We start from the raw sequence: 20,404 nt of genomic DNA, 5'->3' as shown, positions 1-20,404 counted from the left end.
GCCATGTGTATCAAGGTACAGTGAAAAGTGTTGTTCTGCGTACAGTCCTGACAGATCGTTCCATACATGAAACAACATAGGGCCTATGATAGATACACAATGTAAATACATAGATATAGACATGGGGAAGCATATGGAGTGTCGTAATCCTCAGTAGAGAATTTGGGTCGGGAGAACAAAAACAGAAAATACTGGATGATCTCAGCAGGTCTGACACCATCTGTGGAGAGAGAAGGGAGCTAATGTCTCGGTGACTCTTTGTCAAGCTGGAATTTCGAAGAGCAAAAGGCAACTTGATTTAAACCTTTAAGATCCTGAGGAGCCTTGACAGGATGGATGTGGAGAGGTTGTTCCCTCTTGTGGGAAAATCTAGAACCACGGTCAATATTTAAAAATTATGGTCTCCCATTTAGGACAGAGATGAGGAGAAATCATTTCTCTCAGAGGGTCATGAGTCTTTGGAGCTCTCTTTCTGAAAAGGCAAGGAGGCGAAAGGTTACCGGGGTAGGTGAGAGATTACAATCAGATCAGCCAGGATCTTATTGAATGCTAGAGCAGGCTTGATGGGCCGAGCGACCTACTCCTGCTTCTAATTTGCATATTTGAACATATACCAGAAAGTGGTGTATGGGGAACTTGATGAGATTTGGCTTCTGAGATACTTGACTTATTTTTCAAACAATTCTGCTTGACTCTTCTTATAACTGGGAAATGTGGGTGTAAACAGTTCTCATACATTTATATCATAGAATTCTAGAATTTTACTTCATTGAAGGAGACCATTCAGCCCATAACAGACTATCCAATTAGTCCCTTGTACCAACCAGATAGCCCTGCAAATGTTCCCTTTTCAAGTATGTTTACATAATATATATATATTTTTATATATATCAGCCGCATCAAAACATTGTCATCTCACTAACCTGACCTAAGAAAATAAAGTGAAGTTAACACTGCTGCCTCATGGCGTGAGAACCTGGGTTCGATCCCAGCCCCGGGTCACTGTCCATGTCTGCGTGGTACTCACCCCACAACCCAAAGATGTGCAGGGTAGGTGGATTGGCCACGCTAAATTGCCCCTTAATTGGAAAAAAAATGAATTGTGCACATTCAATTAAAAAAAAAGTGAACCTAAGTTCACTCAATAGCGACAAGAAGAAAGTCAAACTAGAGATGATGGAAGATGATGTCATTTTATCAATGCTCATCTTTGGAATACGGAATAACTTAGCAGCAGTGTGAATTGTTGAACAGGGTAGCTATTGAAATATTGAGCTTAATTAGTAAAAATATAATCTTGTGCATAGGTAAAGTAAATATGAAATAGGAAATGTAATATGTTTCGATGAAATCTAACCCTTACACATCAAATTGGAACTTTACCTTATAATAACTTGAGCTGGGGATTTTCCATATTTTTCCGCAATTTTCATGATTCTTGGATCTTCCAACAGCTTTGAGTCATCAGGTCTGGCCCAAGGTCGGTCAGGTGAGCCGAGCGGGCTGAATGCTGTGACGATAATGTTTTGTTTTGTGCAATGATTCACAAGCTGCTTTTGGACCAAGTATGGATGACATTCTACCTGCAATAGAAAACAGATAAATTAATGGCGAGCAAAGGCACATTTTCATTTCACAATATATTCAGTGACGAGCCATGATTTATTCCAAAACTGCAAACTCACTTTTCTTAAGCTACATGGGTTATGGGCAGACTTGTGAGCGTTGAATATTTATATCCAAGAACAGGGGAATGGTGAGATATTTCCAAGTCTGGATGATATGTGATTTGGAGGTGAACTTAGTATTCCTCTAATCCTGCGGTCCTTGTCATCCTAGGAGGTAAAGCTTGCGGGTTTCAGAAGAAGCTTTGGTGAGCTGTTGCATAAGAACGAGGAGAAGGACTAGATCATTCTGCCCCTCGAGCCTGCTCCGCTATTTAATAAGATCATTGCTGATCTGATAGTAACCTCAAATCTGCATCTCTCCTATCCCTGATAACCTATCACCCCCTTGCTTAACAATAATCTATCCATCTCTGCTTAAAGATATTCAAAGACTCTGCTTCCACCACTTTTTCAGGAAGAGATTCCCAGAGATGCACGTATCTATGAGAATTGTTTTTAACCTTATCTCCATTTTAAATGGGCAACCCCTTGGCTGGGATTCTCCGAGCCTCCACGGCGCAATCGAGCTCGACACAGGGCAGAGAATGGGCATCAGCCCCATTATCAGATAATTCCGCCCCTCATATTTAAACAATGAAACCTTCGTTCTAGATTCTCCCACCTGAGAAAACATCCTCTCCACATCCACCCTGTGAAGACCCCTCAGGATCGTATCTGTTTCAATCAAATTGCCCTTTACTCTTCTTAACTCCAGCAGATACAAGCCTAGCCTGTCCAAATTTTCCTCAAAAGACCACTCCCCCATTCCGGTAAATCTGGTAGTCTGGTACCCTCTGTGAACTGCTTCCAATACATTTACATCCTTCTTTAAATAAAGTGACCAATACTGTACACAGTGTCATAATATCCACTCTTGTATATAATGAGATGCAGACAGGCAGTGATGGACACACAGGATGACCAGTAAGCATACAACACAGTACAGCCAATCACCAGACAGGACACTACCACTATAAAGTCAGGGGGCACTAGGTTTCCCGCTCTCTTGGGATCCAGCTACTGAGACAGTCAGAGTCCACGAGCTAGCAAGTGCAAATACCATGCGGTAGCTAGTAAGTCTGGTCAGGCTACTACAAGGTCACCAGTCAGATCAGTATAGTGTCGACCCACAGCTGAATATGTATAGCAGTTCTATCGTTGAATAAACAGTGTTGGATCTTCTCCAGTGTTAGACGTCTGTTTCTAACTTCCCTGCATCGAATGCAGTCCACATCGAACCAACCTGCCAAACACATCACACAGTACTCCAGATGTGGTCTCACCCGTGCTCTGTATAACTGAAGCATAACCTCTCTACTTTTATACAACAAAACAGAAAATACTGGACAATCTCAGTAGGTCTGACAGCGTCTGCGGAGATGTGAGCTAACGTTTGAGTCTGGGTGACTCTTTGTCTTTTGACCTGATTTCCCTTTCACAAAACCATGTTTACTCAGCCTGATTTCTTTGAATTGTTCTATGTGCCCTGCCACAACACCTTTACAATAGCTTCCAACATTTTCCGTACACAAACAGATGTTAAACTAATAGTTTCCTGCTCCCTCCCTTTTTGAATAGATGAGTTACATTTGCTATTTTCTTATCTAATGAGACCTTCACCAAAACTAGGAGATATTGAAAATTAAGACCAATGCATCAACTACCTCACAAACCACTTCTTTTGAGACCTTAGTATGAAGTCAGTCAGGACCCAGGCACATGTCACCCCGCAGCTCCAACAATTTACTCAGTACCACTTCTCTGGTGATTGTAATTTTCCTTTCTCCCTTCTTTTTCCCTTCCATTTCCTGGTTGAGAGATGCTTTACGAATGTTATTTTTATCCTCTATAGTGAAGGCCAATACAAAATAGTGGTTCAATTTATCTGCTGTCTCCTTGTTTTCCATTATCAAGTCTCCAGACTAATTTTCCATCGGACCATCACTCACTTTGTTAACTCGTTTCTGTTTTTAAATATTTATGGAAACTCTAAATATATGTTTTTATATTTCTGGCTAGCTTTCTCTCGTACTCAAAATTTTCCCTCCTTATTGATCACTTAGTCTTCCTTTGCTGTTCCCTGGTTTCTGGAACTTTTGTATTCTTTAGTTTGGTATCTGCTCTCTGCAGTCTCCCTTCATGTCCCTGTTCCAGCAGTTTCTGTGAAAAGCTGGCGTGTGGCATGGACCTCAATTCAGGGGGTCAGAGCATCGCATTCAGGTTGGCGTCCGGCGTTGATCCTGATTTTGCCCTGACGCCCGATTCTCTATCCCATCGTGGAATGTGATCCGGGCCTCCCAGGATGGAGAATCTCGCCCATGGTCTTGGAACCACTCCTCTCTCCTTCAAACTGAACGTAAAATTCAATCATATTATGGTTGCTGCTGCTTAGGGGCGCCTTGAGGTAATTAATTAATCCCATCTGGTTACACATCACCAGGTCTATTATACCCTGCTCTCTGGTCAGCTCCAGATCATGCTGTTCTAAAATAAAATCTTGGAAACATTCTCTGAACTCCTCATGACGGCTACCTTTGCCCATCTGATTTTGTCCAATCAATATGTAGATTAAAATCCCCCATGATTATTGCCATGCATTTGTGACAAGCTCCAATTATTTCTTCCTTTATGCTCTATCCTACAATGTAGTTACTATTAGGGGGCCTGCACATAACTCCCACAAGCGACTTCTTGTTGTTACCATTTCTCATTTCTCTCCAAACCGTTTCCACATCCTGCTTTCCTAAACTTAGATCATCCCTCTATTGTGCTCAGAGCATCATTAATTAACAGAGACGTCCTCCATCTTTTCCTAGTTTTCTGTTCTTTCTAAATGTCATGTATCCTTCAATAATCAGATCCCAATCTATGTCATCCTGCAGCCATGTCTCTATAATGGCAAGATTGTACTTATTGAGTTCTATGTGTGCTCTCAGTTCATCTGTTTTGTTTCAAATGTTTCATGCATCCAGATACAGTGCTTTTAGTTTTATCCATTTATTCTTTTTATAACCTCTAGTCTCATCTGTTAGACTTGTATTCTCTAGCCCTTCCTGTCAAGGTCTGTTTCTCATTTGTTGTAATAATGCCTTTCTCTTTTGCCTCGTTTCTATGCTTTAATTTACCACATCTTCCCAAATTTGACCCCTTGCCCCTATCACTTAGAATCATAGAATCCCTACAGTGCAGATTCGGCCCATCGAGTCTGCACCGACCATTTGAAAGACCACCCTATTTTAAACTTAGTTTAAAATGTTCTCTACTTCACCAGTTATGTTGGTCACAAGAACACTGGCCCCAGCATGGTTCAGGTGCAGACTGTCCCAACTATATAGATCCCACTTTCCTCAGTACTGATGCCAGTGCCCCACAAATGGGAAACCACTTGTCCCAAACCAGTCTTTGAGCCACACATTAATCTCCCTAATTTGATTTGACCTATGTCAATTCAAACATGGCTCAGGCAATAATCCAAAGATTGTGACCTTTGAGGCTCTGCTTCTTAATTTGGTGTTTGGCTCCTCATTCTGACTATGCAGAATGTCCTTCCTTGTCCTGCTTATATTGTTGGTATCTACATGGACCACAACAATTGGGTCCTCCTCTTCCCACTGTAAGTTCCTCATAAACCCCAAGCAGATGTCCTGAAGTCTAGTAGGAGGTGGGCAACACAGCTGTCTAGACTCACACTTTGCTGCCGAGAACAGTGTCAATCCCTCTGACTATTCTGTCTCCTACTACAGCTACAGGAAGCCATTCAGTCATATCATGGTTGCTGCTACTTAGGGGGTAGTTAATACTACCCCCCAAGTAGCAGCAACCATGATATGACTGAATGGCTTCCTGTACCACGGTGCCATGGTCAGTCAGCTCATCCACCCTGCAGCCCCCACTCACATCCAAACAAGCTGAAAAAACCTCAAACACATTGGACAATTGCAATAGGCTTCTACACTCCTGCCCTCTGTGCCCCTTACCTGCCATATTTGCAGTCACACCTTCCTGTCCCTGACCTCTGACCAGATCAGAAGATCCTAAACTAAGGAATATGACCGTCTCCTGGAATAAAGCTCCCAGAAAACTTTCCCCCTCCCTGATGTGCTGCAGTGTTTGCTTCACAGCCTGCAACTCAATAACTCTGAGCCCAAGTTCCTGCATCTGCAAACACTTCCGTTCATCACACCAGTATTCAGAAGCTCCCACATCCTGCCCTGTCATCTCCAATGTGTCTTAATTAATAACTGCTAATTAATTGATTTATAATGAATAATGCATACACCTCCCAATAGATTTTGGCACTGCCAGTAAACTTTACGGTGTGAAGATGAAGACCATGCAGATACTGCGACAACGAATGAACGGACTTCGCGCGACAATCACCAGGCAGGAATGTTCCCTTCCGGTCGGGGAACACTTCAGCAGTCAAGGGCATTCAGCCTCTGATTTCCGGGTAAGCGTTCTCCAAGGCCGCCTTCAGGATGCGCGACAACGCAGAATCGATGAGCAGAAACTTAGAGCCAAGTTCCGCACACATGAGTACGGCCTCAACCGGGACCTGGGATTCATGTCGCATTACATTCATCTCCCACAATCTGGCCTGGGCTTGCAAAATCCTACCAACTGTCCTGGCTTGAGACAATTCACACCTCTTTAGCCTGGGGTTACCCCTATCTCTGGATCTGTAAAGACTTGGTTACCTGCAAATGCTTGCATTCTAAGCATTGTCTGGCATCTTTGCATTTGTCTATTATATGTTTCTGGAACAAACCTCTTCATTCACCTGAGGAAGGAGCAGTGCTCCGAAAGCTAGTGTTTGAAACAAACCTGTTGGACTTTAACCTGGTGTTGTAAGACTTCTTACTGTGCTCACCCCAGTCCAACGCCGGCATCTCCACATCATTCTTGACTTATGCCTTGGAGATGATGTAAAGGCCCTGGGCAGTCAGGAGATGAGAAACTTGTGAACGAATACCCAGCCTCTGACCTGCTATTGTAACCACAGTATTTACATGGCTTGTCCAGTGATGTTCCTAATCAATCGCCAGGATGTTGAAGGTAGGGGTTTGGTGATTTTAATGCCATTGACTATCAAGGGGAGATGATTAGATTCTCTCTTGTTGGAGATGATCATATGTGTCCGACACTTGTTCAGCAAGAATGTTACTTGCCACCTATCAGTCCAAGTTTGAATGTTGTCCAGGTCTTGCTGCAAGCATGGTCTCCTCATTAAGTGTGCAAACATCAGCGAACATCTCTACTTCTGATTTTATGATTGGGAAAGTTGTTGATGAAGCAGCTGAAAATGGTTGGGTTAGGACACTGTTCTGAGGAACAATTTTAATGATGCCCCGATGGCCAAAGTGATCGGCCTCTGACAACCACATCCCTACAGATTTCCCCCATTGACTTTAATTTTCAATGATGCCACACTTGTGAAATGTCATGACAGTTCTTCTCAACTCGTCTCTGGAATTCAGCTCATTTCTCCATCTTTGGATAACAGCAGTAATGAGGTCTGGAGCTACCCTGACAGACCAGAAACTCAGTATCAGTCAGGAGTTGTTCATACCACCAGGTGGCACTGTTGATGACGCCTTCCATCATTTTGCTGATGGTTGAGAGTAGGCTGATGGGGTGGTAATTGACCGGATTGGATTTGTCCAGCTTTTTGTGGGCAAGAGATACCTGAGCATTTTCCCACATTGTCAGGTAGATGCCAGTTTTGAAGCTGTACTGGAACAGCTTGATGAGGGGCCTGGGGGAGTTTCGGAGCATACATTTTTAATACTATAACGACATATTGCAAGATCACATAGCTTATGCTGTGTCCTGTGCCTTCAGCCATTTCTTCGCCTCATGTGCAATGAATCATTAGTTTCTGTGGCAGTAGGATTTTCAGGAGGAGGACATTGACTTTCTATTTGTCCCGATAAGAATATATTTTACCAAATATTTATCCATTTCTCTTTTATACTTACAGTATTTTTTTACTCAAGTTAGAGCTCATTACAATGATTGTTGTGGGCAGCCAATGCTAACAAAACTGTTCATTAGTTGCACACATTACCAGGGGCCCAATATCATTACTTGCTAGCATTACTTAAAGTTACCTGCAGCTCTTAAAGGGAAGGTGCATCGTGTCTGCTGGGGGTTATTCAGAATAGTGCTGTGCAGCAAACAATGATTGACAATGGGAAAGAGTGTGTACCAAGTTTTCCAAAGCGGCAATGGAGGTGTTGGTGGAGGTGGTGAAATGGAGAAGAATTGTCCTGTGATCCCAGAGATGAGTGAGGCAGGAGGCCCAAGAGACACATGATGAGAAGGACGTGGGTGCAGATTTCCTCAGGAGAAAATGCCAGTGGTTTGGTTGCAAGAATCTGGATGCAGAGCCGTAAGAAGTTTAATGACGATACACAAATTGTCAATGACATTTGGTCCTGGTACCTTTCAAAATCAGTCAGTGCACAAGTAGACATAGGGGATGATTAACATTGAAGCAGTCCTTTATTACTGTCACAGTCAAACTAATAGGAAAACATAGATTCGGCAATCCCACAATGCTCTGGCTTGCAAAGTATGACAAGCCAGCCAAAACATACAATACATAACATATTCCTTTCTCCTTGTTGGAAATGTTGGTTTAACAAAATGTCTTCTGAATTACTAATAATCGTTATCTGTGTCACAAATAGGCTTGAAGTTACTGTGAAAATTTCTTGGTCGCCACATTCCGACGCCTGTTCGGGTACACTGAGGGAGAATTCAGAATGTCCAATGCAACTAACAAGCACGTTTTTCTGGACTTGTGGGAGGAAACAGGTGCGTCCGGAGGAAACCCACGCAGTCACGGGGAGAATCTGCAAACTCCTCACAGACAGAGTCCCAAGCTGGGAATCGAACCTGGGCTACTGGCGCTGTGAAGCAAGAGTGTGCTACCATGTGCTACTGTGCACCACGTACCATGTACATGTACCACTGTGCTACCATGCAATGAGGGAAAGAGGGTAGACTGCCTCAACAAAAAAAAAACACAGGTTTGTCTTTGTGGTAGTCACCACTAATGTATATATTGTATCTATAGGATGTTGATACAAGTGCTTTATGGTAAGGCCCCTGTACTACAGGTACGGGGCTAGATCCATGCCTGCTGGCTCCGCCCAGTAGGCGGAATATAAATACGTATGCTCCTTGTACAGCAGCCATTTTGTCAGCTGCTGTAGGAGGCCACACATCTCAGTGTAATAAAGCCTCGATTATATCCTACCCTCATCTTTGCGTAATTGATAGTGCATCAATTTATTACTGAGTTTTCAGAGATGGATCTCTGCATCAAGCCGGATCGCCTGCAGCTGCATCCTCAAACAGACAATGCCTAAAAGGACTTTGAACATTGGCTAGCCTATTATGAAGCGTACACCGGGTCTGTGCCAGACACAATTCCAGAAGCTCCAGATCCTTTACACGCGGCTGAGCTCCAATGTTTTTCCACTCATCCAGGACGCGCTGACCTACACAGAGGCCATGGCGCTACTGAAGGAAAACTACGCTCAGCGAAATCTACAAAATCTATGCCAGATACCTCCTCTCCATGCGGCGCCAACTTCCCGGTGAGTCGGTGGAAGATTTCTGGCGCGCCCTGCTCTCCCTAATTAGAGACTATGACTGTCAGGCTGTTCCGGCCACGGAACACTCAAATTTGCTAATAAAAGATGCATTTGTTATGGGCATAGGGTCTGACTACATCCGCCAGCACCTCTTGGAGGGGGCCACGCTCGACCTCGTGGCAACCAAAAAACTAGCGCTCTCACTTACGGTCGCATCACACAACATCCAGTACTCTGCCCCCGACTGCGCGGCCCACCCACCTTGTGCATCGTGGACTCCGCAGATGGCCGCCCCATTGTGGACCCCATCAGCGACCGCCCCATTGTGGACCCCATCAGCGACCGCCCCCAGCCAACCCCACGCCTGTGCCGCGCGGCAGCCAATCAACCGCGGTGGGGGCCCAAATGCTACTTCTGTGGGCAATCAAAACACCGCCGACAGCGCTGTCCGGTGCAGAGCTCACTCTGCAAGGCCTGTGGCAGGAAGGGACATTTCGCTGCAGTATGCCAGGCCCGCTCAATCGGCGCTATTGTCCCGGCACCCAACAGGTGCGACAAGTGGGCGCGGCCATCTTCCCCTTCTCGGACCACGTGCGGCCAGTGGATGCCGCCATCTTGTTCCTCCCAGGACCAACGGGCGCCGCCATCTTGCCTTCCTCACGACACGTGCAGCCCCAGGGCCCTGTCATCTTGCCTCCCCCACGACACGTGCGGCTCGTGGGCGCCGCCATCTTACCCGACTCAGGACCCTTGCCCGTCGGACACCTCATCCGGCCGCTCATCGCCTGCAACTGCCAACGACCAGCCGCGTCTCGCCTCGGTCACGATTGACCAGTCTCGACCACAACCTCACGACTGCTTCAACTAAAGTGAAGGTCAACAGACACGAGAAGGTCAACAGACACTGCTTCGGGAAGGCATCATCGAAGCCAGCAACAGCCCCTGGAGAACCCAAGCGGTCGTGGTCAAAACTGGGGAGAAAAACAGTGTGGTCGTTGACTACAGTCAGACCATCAATCGGTACACGCAGCTCACGATACCCTCCCACGCATATCTGATTTGGTCAATCAGATTGCACAGTACTGGATCTTCTCAACAGTGGACCTGAAATCTGCCTACCACCAGCTCCCCATCCACAAAGCGGACCGCCCGTACACTGCGTTCGAGGCAGACAGCCGCCATTACCACTTTCTTAGGGTTCCCTTTGGTGTCACCAACGGAGTCTCTATCTTCCAATGGGAGATGGACCGAATGGTTGACCGGTACGGACTGCGGGCCACTTTCCCGTACCTGAAGAATGTCACCATCTGCGGCCACAATCAGCAGGACCATGACGCCAACCTTGCCAAATTTCTCCACACCGCCACTCTCCTCAACCTCACGTTTAACAAGGAGAAGTGCGTGTTCAGCACTAACCGCTTAGCCATCCTCGGCTATGTGGTCCAGAACGGAGTTCTGGGGCCCGACCCCGATCGCATGCTCCCCCTCATGCAACTCCCCCTCCCCCACTGCCCCAAGGCCCTCAAATGATGCCTGGGATTCTTTTCGTATTAGTCCCAGTGGGTCCCAAACTATGCGGACAAGTTCCGCCCACTCATTCAATCCACTGGTTTCCTCTGACGGTCGAGGCTCACCAGGCCTTTAACCGTATCAAGGCCGACATCGCCAAAGCCGCGATGCACGCGGTCGACGAGACGTTACCATTCCAAGTGGAGAGCGATGCATCAGATGTCGCTCTGGCTGCCACCCTCAACCAGGCAGGCAGGCCCGTGGCATTCTTTTCCCGCACCCTCCATGCCTCCGAAATTCGGTACTCCTCCGTCGAAAAAGTGGCCCAAGCCATCGTTGAAGCCGTGCGGCATTGGAGGCATTACCTGCCCTACTGCATCGAGGAAGTCAGGGGAATCAACAGAGACTGCCAGGTCTGCGCAGAGTGTAAACTGCACTTCTACCGCCCAGACCGTGCGTGCCTGGTGAAGGCCTCCCGTCCCTTTGAATGCCTCAGCGTGGACTTCAAAGAGCCCCTCCCCTCCACCGACCGCAACACGTGGTCGATGAATATTCCCGATTCCCCTTTGCTGTCTCATGCCCCGACATGGCGTCTGCCACCGTCATCAAAGCCCTCAACACCATCTTCACTCTGTTCGGTTTCCCCGCCTACGTCCACAGCGACCGGGGATCCTCATTCATGAGCGATGAGCTGCGCCAGTACCTGTTCAACAGGGGTATTGCCACGAGCAGGACAACCAGCTGCAACCCCAGGGGAAACGGGAAGGTGGAGAGGGAGAATGGGACGGTCTTGAGGGCCATCCAGCTGGCCCTATGGTCCAGAATTCCCCCGGCCTCCAGCTGGCAGGAGGTCCTCCCTGACGCACGTCACTCCATTCAGTCGCTCCTGTGCACCGTGACTAATGAAACCCCCCATGAATGTCTCTTTGTCTTCCCTAGGAAGTCCACCTCTGGGGTTTCACTCCCGACAAGGCTGGCAGCTCCAGGACCCGTTGTCCTCGGTAGACACGTTTGACTCCACAAGGCGGACCCATTGGTTGAGAGTGTACAGCTACTTCACGCCAACCCTCAGTACCCTTACGTAGCGTACCCCGACGGCCACCAAGACACAGTCTCCCTTAGGGACCTGGCACCAGCTGGTTCCCCACACATTCCCCTCCGACCCCGTGCCACCTTCCCTTCCCCCGGCGCACCCCACCGCAGCCCCCGCTCCGAGACAACCGTCCTCCCCTTGCCCACACCCGGGGATGAGGAGGATTTCAACATGCTCCCAGAGTCACCGAAGACCAAGCCTCCGCCGGAGTCGCCACCAGCACTATGGCACTCTCGACAACAGATCAAGGCACTGGACCGCCTGAACTTGTAATATTACCTGTACATTTAAAACACAACTTTCTGTATATAGTTCTCCACCACCCCCGCCGGACTCATTTTGTAACAGGGGGTGAATGTGGTAGTCACCACTGATGTATTTATTGTATATATAGGATGTTGATATAGGTGCTTTACGGTAAGGCCCCTGTACTACAGGTACGGGGCTGGTTCCCTGCCTACTGGTTCCGCCCAGTAGGTGGAGTATAAATATATGTGCTCCCCGTACAACAGCCATTTCATCAGCTGCTGTAGGAGGTCACACATCTCAGAGTAATAAAGCCTCGATTACATCCTACTCTCATCTTTGCGTAATTGATAGTGCATCAGTCTTAAACATAATTCAGACGCTCAGGTCTTCTCTGTCGGTATGGATTATGGCGGATATCTGATGTGCTTTTAAGGTAATGCTCATCACAGACTGATGACAATTTAGGAATTATAGCTGAATTTGTGAAGTTTTATTTAATGCCGGTGAAGGTGAGCCAACTTCACTGTCCACCGAGCTAGACTGAGGAGGTGAGGCTGGAGTCAGCATTCCTTGATTTGGTGATGCCTCACTGGAAGTGGCGAAAACAGGCTCTTCCACAAGATGGAGCTCGACTTGGCAACAGCTGGTCAACATGCCTCTGCCAGGTGAGATAATTCGCCGTTTGGCCTGTGTATGAAACAGGTTCTGTCTGAGCAATCCCAGTGGCAGGTACCGTTCAGTAGTATTACAAACTAGAACCTGTTGTCCTGAACAGAAAGTTCTTGCCTTTGATCTTTTGTGCTCTCCACTTGGTCATGCTGCTGAGCTTGCACAACTTGTCATGTTTTTGTTGGTTTCAGCAGATCAAATTAAGTGCGCAGTTGCCGTCCCATTAAAAGAAATGTTGGAGATGCTTTTGTCATAACATGTGGGTGTTTCGGTGTGTCAGACTCTTTTGAATAAAATAATGTCCTTGCGATGACCTTAAAGTATCTTTTATAGTTTGAACAAATCTCTTTGTTAATGCTTTGGTGGATGGATGGTATGATGCCGAGGTGATGTGATGAATTCTGATACATCTCAAAAAACTCTCAAAATCCTGTGAGACAATTTGAAGTCCATTATCTGTCACAGGTTGTTCTGGTAAGCTGTAATGACTGTACATTTCTCTTGCCATTTGAATTGTACTCTCAGCAGTAATGGAACATCATTGAAACTTCTGGCTATTTGGGATGAGCATCCACAGCCACCATGAACATTATTCCTTCAAACGGACCAGCAAAATTGATGTGGATGCGCTGCCAAGGGTTTGCCGGCCAATCCCATAGATGCAGGCCTGTCAATTGAGACACATTTCTCACACTCTGACATGAAGAACAAGATCGTACCTTGGCTTCAATGTCCTGGTCCAGGCCAGGCCAACAAAAATATCTCCTGGTGATCTCTTTCATGCAAACTATTCCACAGTGTCCTGACTACTGTTGGTTCAACACTGGTTTCCTCAATGTTGGCGGAATAATAACTCACATACCCCAAAGCAAACATCCTAAAGTGACTGATAACTCCGTCCTCCTGGAAACATAAGGGAGAAGGTCAGATGTGACTTGGAAGTTGAGGACAGAATTGCCATGCATCACAGATCCATGACTTTGGACAATGTTGGATCCACTCGAGTGGCCTTCTTGATTTGGACTTAAGTGATGGGTGTATTCTCCACATGTGGAAAGTGAAAGATGTCTTTCTGAACAGTGTTTCTTTGGCTGACTGGTAGGTGCAGCCTTGAAAGACCATCTGCATGGCTCTGCAAAGCAGATTTTATGTCATATGTGTGAGCATTCAACATCAATGCCCAACACTTCATCCTGCTGACAGCTAAAAAAAGAGACACATCTATGTGGATTGAATATTGAGGTGAGTGGTCAATGATCAGTCAGGAGCATGAATTCCCATCTAAAAAAGGAAGAGTGAGATTTCTGGATTCCAAAACTGATCCCCAGTGCTTCGGGTTTGATTTGAGCATATTGGTTCTTACCTTTTGTGAGAGCCCTACCTAGTTATTTCCTTTGTTCCCATTTATTTTATTTCATTTGGATTTGTTATTATTTTGGTCTGTGAACCCATAATCGGGATGTGCCTTTAAGCAGAAGACTCACAGTTGAAAGCAGCCTGCTCGCCAGGACACTGTGTTCCCTGGTTTTGTATCTTGGAGAGGAGAAACCAGACTCCTCAGCACAGAGTGAATCTTAGGAACCAGGTTGTGGAGGGAGTCAGTCCAATTGGTTAACTGACAACTGGTGGGTTGGCCAGGGAGAATGTTGTGCCTGACAACGGTCAGTGGTTGGTTCCTACGTGATGCTTTCCGCGTTTCTGAGAGAACTGAGCAGAAGAGTCTCTCTGCTGCTGGCTGAAGTGAAAGAAATGCTCTATTGTTATGAAAGCAGTAAGTGCCTGATACATTCTTTGCTGTAAACCTGAAATGATGCTGAGTCTTCAGAGTAAGTAGACAACATTGCCAGAGAAAACCATCTCAAGCACAAAAGGAAAAGGTACCAAAACGAAAGCCTGAACTTCACAAAGGCAGGTGACAGGTCCGGACGGGATCCCTAGTTGTGCACGAAGAACCTGCGCAGACCTGCTGGCAGATGTGTTCGTGGACATCTTTAACCTGTCCCTACTCAGCTCCGAGGTCCCCACTTGCTTCAATAAGACCACCATCATACTGGTGCCAAAGAAAAACCAGGCAACGTGCCTCAAAGGCTATCATCTGGTGGCCCTGACTTCAGTCGTAATGAAGTGCTTTGAGAGGTTGGTCATGAAGCGTATCACCTCCATTCTCCCAGAACGCCTTGATCCACTGCAATTCGCATACCGCCGCAACCGATCCACAGCAGACACCATCTCCCTGGCCCTTCACTTATCCCTGGAGCATCTCAACAAGAATGACTTCTACATCAGACTCCTATTTATTGACTGGAGCTCCACCTTCAAACTATAATCCTTGTCAAGCTCATATCAAAGCTCCAAAACTATATTATCAATGGCCTGGATTCTCCGCCCTGTGTCACCAGTAACGCAGATCACGATCGGGTGGAGAATCGGGCGTCCGGCTGAAATGTAGGTTCGCACCAGGTGCTGAACCGACTGCTTTACTCCAGCCCCCCGCTAGTGGCGGGATTGGGGTTCTCACCTGTGCGCCAGTGGAAACATGCTAATAGATGCAAATGCGTCCTAATGACCCATTTGCATCCACTTAGCGGTCCCGGCACCAGAGTCTCCGGGTTATTCTCCCCCCTCCGAGGGCGGCACGGTAGCACAGTGGTTAGCACTGTTGTTTCACAGTACCAGGGACCCGGGTCCGATTCCCATCTTGGATCACTGTCTGCGTGGAGTCTGGACATTCTCCCCGTATCTGCGTGGGTTTCCTCCCACAAAGTCTCAAAAGACGCTCTTGTTACGTGAATTGGGCATTCTGAATTCTCCCTCAGTGTACCTGAACAGGTGCCAGAATATGGCAACTAGGGGATTTTCATAGTAACTTCACTGCAGTGTTAATGTAAGCCTATTTGTGACACTAATAAAGATTATTATTCTAGTAGCTTGTCTCGTGCTACGTGGCCTCTGCTCGTTCCCCCAGTCATGCCGAGGGAAGTGTCTACCAGTGTGTCCATGTTTGTGCAAAAGCCTTGAAGTCAGCAAAAAACAGATCAGGACCACACCCTGAACAGTTCTTAAAGTTTGAAAGAATTATGGAAAGCACCAAAAACATGTGTGATTGTAGTCACAGTCAGATAAAGAACCAGCAATTAACCTGTAAGTAGTTGATCCATGAAAAAACGCTGGAGGCAGGGAGTTTAGAGAAGGCATTGACTGGAGCATGGAGTTAGAAAATAGCAAGGCTGGTATAAAACTAGTGTTGCACAAATATTGATATCATGATCTGCTTGTTCTGCTTGTATTTGCGATAGATAATAACTACACACGTTTATCAAGGTGGTGACCAGCATGCGTTAGTTCCATCAAAAGTGTGCACACATGCTGTGAACATCATTTTGGAACACTGCCATCATTTGTAGCAGGGGTTATTGCGCTTAACTTTGCCTCCACAGTCTTCCCAAGTGCCAGGAATATAGTGGTGCCTCAACGACGGACAGCTGGAATGAATCCCATACATCCAATACTCGTGATGGATTATTCCATTCTTTTTTTAAAAAATAATTTTTATTGGAATTTTTTACTGAAAATATAAAACATAACGACAAACAATGAAATGCAACAAAATAACCCATAATAACTGTAACACCCCCCAGACTGTATCGATGCATGTATCACATCCCCCCACCCCCCCAACCCCAATGAACAACAAAAGAACTTAAAAATAAATTAAAATTAAATAAACAAACATAGTCATCGTTCCCCCCCTTTTCCCTCCCCCTTTCCCCCCCTCCACCCCGGGTTGCTGCTGCTACTGTCCCCGTACCCTATCGTTGAGCCAGAAAGTCGAGGAAAGGTTGCCACCGCCTAAAGAACCCTTGTACCGACCCTCTCAGGGCGAATTTGACCTTCTCTAGCTTAATGAAACCCGCCATGTCATTGATCCAGGTCTCCACGCTTGGGGGCCTCGCATCCTTCCATTGTAGCAAGATCCTTCGCCGGGCGACTAGGGACGCAAAGGCCAGCACACTGGCCTCTTTCGCCTCCTGCACTCCCGGCTCCACCCCAACCCCAAAAATCACGAGTCCCCATCCTGGCTTGACCCTGGATCCCATCACCCTAGGGATAAAGATGGGCAAACACTGAAAAAGGAACAAGAACCTCGGGAGAAACGTCATTTTGACGGACTGCACTCTACCCGCCAACGATAGCGGCACCATGTCCCACCTTTCAAATTCCTCCTCCATCTGCTCCACCAGCCTGGTAAAATTAAGCTTATGGAGAGCCCCCCAACTCCTGGCCACCTGTGCCCCCAGGTATCTGAAACTCTTCACTGCCCTCCTGAAAGGGAGCCTCCCAATTCCCTCCTCCTGATCACCCGGGTGTACTACAAATACCTCGCTCTTGCCTAAATTTAACTTATAGCCCGAGAAGCCCCCAAATTCCACTAACAGCTCCATCACCCCCGGCATTCCCCCTACTGGGTCCGCCACATACAACAGAAGGTCGTCCGCAAACAGCGATACCCGATGTTCCTCCCCACCCCGCACCAGACCCCTCCATCTCCCTGACTCCCTCAACGCCATAGCCAAAGTTTCAATCGCCAGTGCAAAGAGCAAGGGGGGCAGGGGGCACCCCTGCCTGGTCCCACGGTAGAGCCTAAAGTACTCCGATCTCCTTCCATTGGTAACTACACTTGCCATCGGAGCCGCGTAGTGCAGCCTCACCCATTTGATGAATCCCTCCTCGAATCCGAACCGCTCCAGCACCTCCCACAGGTACACCCACTCAACTCTATCAAACGCTTTCTCTGCATCCAGCGCCACCACTATCTCCACCTCCCCTCCACTGCCGGCATCATAATAACATTTAGCAGTCTCCGCACATTCGTGTTGAGCTGCCGTCCCTTGACAAATCCTGTCTGATCCTCGTGTATCACCCCTGGCACACAGTCCTCTAACCTGGTGGCCAGGATCTTCGCCAGCAACTTAGCGTCAACATTGAGGAGCGAGATAGGCCTGTATGATCCACACTGCAAGGGGTCCTTATCCCGCTTTAGGATCAGAGAGATCAGTGCCCGCGACATCGTCGGGGGCAAAGTCCCCCCTTCCCATGCCTCATTGAAGGCTCGCACCAACAGAGGGCCCACCAGATCGGCATACTTTTTATAAAATTCCACCGGGAACCCGTCCGGCCCCGGCGCCTTACCTGACTGCATTTGTCCAATCCCCCTGACTAGCTCCTCCAACTCTATCGGCACCCCCAGCCCCTCTTGAACTCTTGGGAAACATAGCCTATTCATGAAGCTCTCCATCCCCCCTCTCCCCATCGGAGGTTCCGACCGGTACAGTTCCTCGTAGAAGTCCCTAAAGACCCCATTTACTTCTGTCCCCTTCTGCACTACATTCCCACCCCTATCCGTCACTCCACCAATTTCCCTAACCGCATCTCGCCTGCGGAGCTGATGCGCCAACATCCTGCTCGCCTTCTCCCCATACTCATATACCGCACCCTGCGCCCTCCTCCACTGTGTCTCCGCCTTTCTGGTGGTCAACAAGTCAAATTTGGCCTGCAAACTACGCCGTTCCCCCAGCAACCCCTCCTCCGGTGCCTCCGCGTATCTCCTGTCCACATCCAGGAGCTCCCCCACCGGTCTCTCCCTCTCCTTCCTCTCCCTCCTTTCCCTATGGGCCCGGATGGAGATCAGCTCCCCCCGGATCACTGCTTTCAGAGCCTCCCAGACCATCCCCACCCGGACCTCCCCTGTGTCGTTGGTATCAAGATACCCCTCAAAACTTCCCCGGACCCTCCTACACACCTCCTCATCAACCAGCATCCCCACATCCAGGTGCCAGAGCGGGCGCTGGTCCCGCGCCTCCCCCATCTCCAGATCAACCCAGTGCGGAGCATGGTCTGAGATTGCTATGGCCGAATACTCGGCATCCTGCACCTTCGGGATCAATCCCCTGCTCAGGACGAAAAAATCTATTCGGGAATAGACCCTATGGACATGGGAGAAAAAGGAATACTCCCGCGCTCTCGGTCTCCCAAACCTCCAGGGATCCACCCCTCCCATCTGGTTCATAAACCCCCTCAGCACTTTGGCCGCCGCCGGTCTCCTACCCGTCCTTGAACTGGACCGGTCCAGTGGGGGATCCAGCACTGTGTTAAAGTCTCCCCCCATCATCAGGCCCCCTGCCTCCAGGTCCGGAATGCGGCCCAACAAGCGCCTCATGAAGCCGGCATCATCCCAATTCGGGGCATATACATTAACCAGCACCACCTTCTCTCCCTGCAGCCGACCCTTCACCATAATATATCTGCCCTCCTTGTCCGACACCACCTCAGCCGCCTCGAACGCCACCCTCTTCCCCACCAGAATCGCCACACCCCGGTTCTTCGCGTCCAATCCTGAGTGAAAAACCTGCCCCACCCACCCCTTCCTCAGACGAACCTGGTCCGCCACCTTCAAGTGGGTCCCCTGGAGCATAGCCACGTCCGCCTTCAGCCCCTTCAGATGAGAAAATATCCTAGTTCTCTTAACCGGCCCATTCAGCCCCCTCACGTTCCAGGTAATCAGCTGGATCAGAGGGCAACCCGCCCCTCTCCCCTGCCGGCTAGCCATAGCTTATCGACTGCTCGCCCCAGGCCAGCTCGCCCCGCCTGACCCGTTCCCCATGGCGATAACGCCTCTCCTCTACCCCCCCGGCCCACACCAGCTCCTTCCTGGCCATTCCAGCAGCAACCCGGTACCCCCCCCCAAATCCCCCCAGGCTAGGACCCCTCCTAGCCGCGACGCACCCTCCATGGTACTTCCGTGAGTCAGCTGACTTCTGCTGATCCGGCAGCTCCCGCCAAAACCTATCCCCTCCCGGCATGGGGTCATCCCCCTCTTGCCACACCTCCTTGGCACCGCTTCAGTGCGGGAAAGAAAACCAGTAAGAGGCCACACACCCACCTCCAGCTCCACTCCCCCTGCCCCGCAGCGCGGACAACCAGAGGAAAGCCCGCGTTTTCACACTGCCACACCCCACCCTTCTGATGCAGCTCCCCAAAATCCAGTTTCACCCCAACCCCCAGCCACGTACAGAAGAGAACATATAAAGCACATACCCCCAACGTTCCCCACATACCCCACACCCACCAGACAGACCCACCCGGAAACAGCAAAAAGAAAACCAGCATTAAAAAAAGCACGTGTCAAAATTGAATAACAGCAACAGCGAAAACAGCAACGGCCATAGTGTGTCGCCAGACCCTAGTTCGAGTCCAACTTCTCCGCCTGTACAAAGGCCCACGCCTCCCCTGGGGACTCAAAGTAATGGGCCCGGTCCTTATATGTCACCCACAGACGCGCAGGCTGCAGCATTCCAAATCTGACCTGCTTGGCATGCTTTGTGTGGACCAGTTGAACCCGGCCCGCCACTTAGCCACCTCCGCACTCCAGTCCTGGTAGATTCGCACTACCGAATTCTCCCACTTGCTGCTCCTCTCTTTCTTGGCCCAGCGCAGCACACACTCTCGGTCACTAAATCGATGGAACCGCACCAGCACCGCCCGCGGGGGTTCATTTGCCTTAGGCCTCCTGGCCAGCACTCTATGAGCTCCCTCAAGCTCCAGGGGCAAATGGA

The 20,404-nt window shown here is 48.6% G+C and overlaps 1 protein-coding gene across 3 annotated transcripts in view; it reads right to left on the bottom strand.

Moving 5' to 3' along the window:
* Positions 1-20,404, bottom strand: part of akr1a1a (aldo-keto reductase family 1, member A1a (aldehyde reductase)) — a 74,702-nt gene that overhangs the window by 27,301 nt on the left and 26,997 nt on the right. For all 3 annotated transcript variants that reach the window (XM_038790788.1, XM_038790789.1, XM_038790790.1), the window contains one exon: positions 1,384-1,583. In XM_038790788.1, the coding sequence (XP_038646716.1) occupies positions 1,384-1,583 (200 nt within the window). The remainder of the gene's footprint in view (positions 1-1,383; positions 1,584-20,404) is intronic.

This window comes from Scyliorhinus canicula, chromosome 3, assembly GCF_902713615.1.
Source record: "Scyliorhinus canicula chromosome 3, sScyCan1.1, whole genome shotgun sequence".
NCBI classification, from domain to species: domain Eukaryota; kingdom Metazoa; phylum Chordata; class Chondrichthyes; order Carcharhiniformes; family Scyliorhinidae; genus Scyliorhinus; species Scyliorhinus canicula.
The sequence above is the reverse complement of the archived record's forward strand: the minus strand, read 5'-3'. Positions and strand labels throughout refer to the sequence as shown.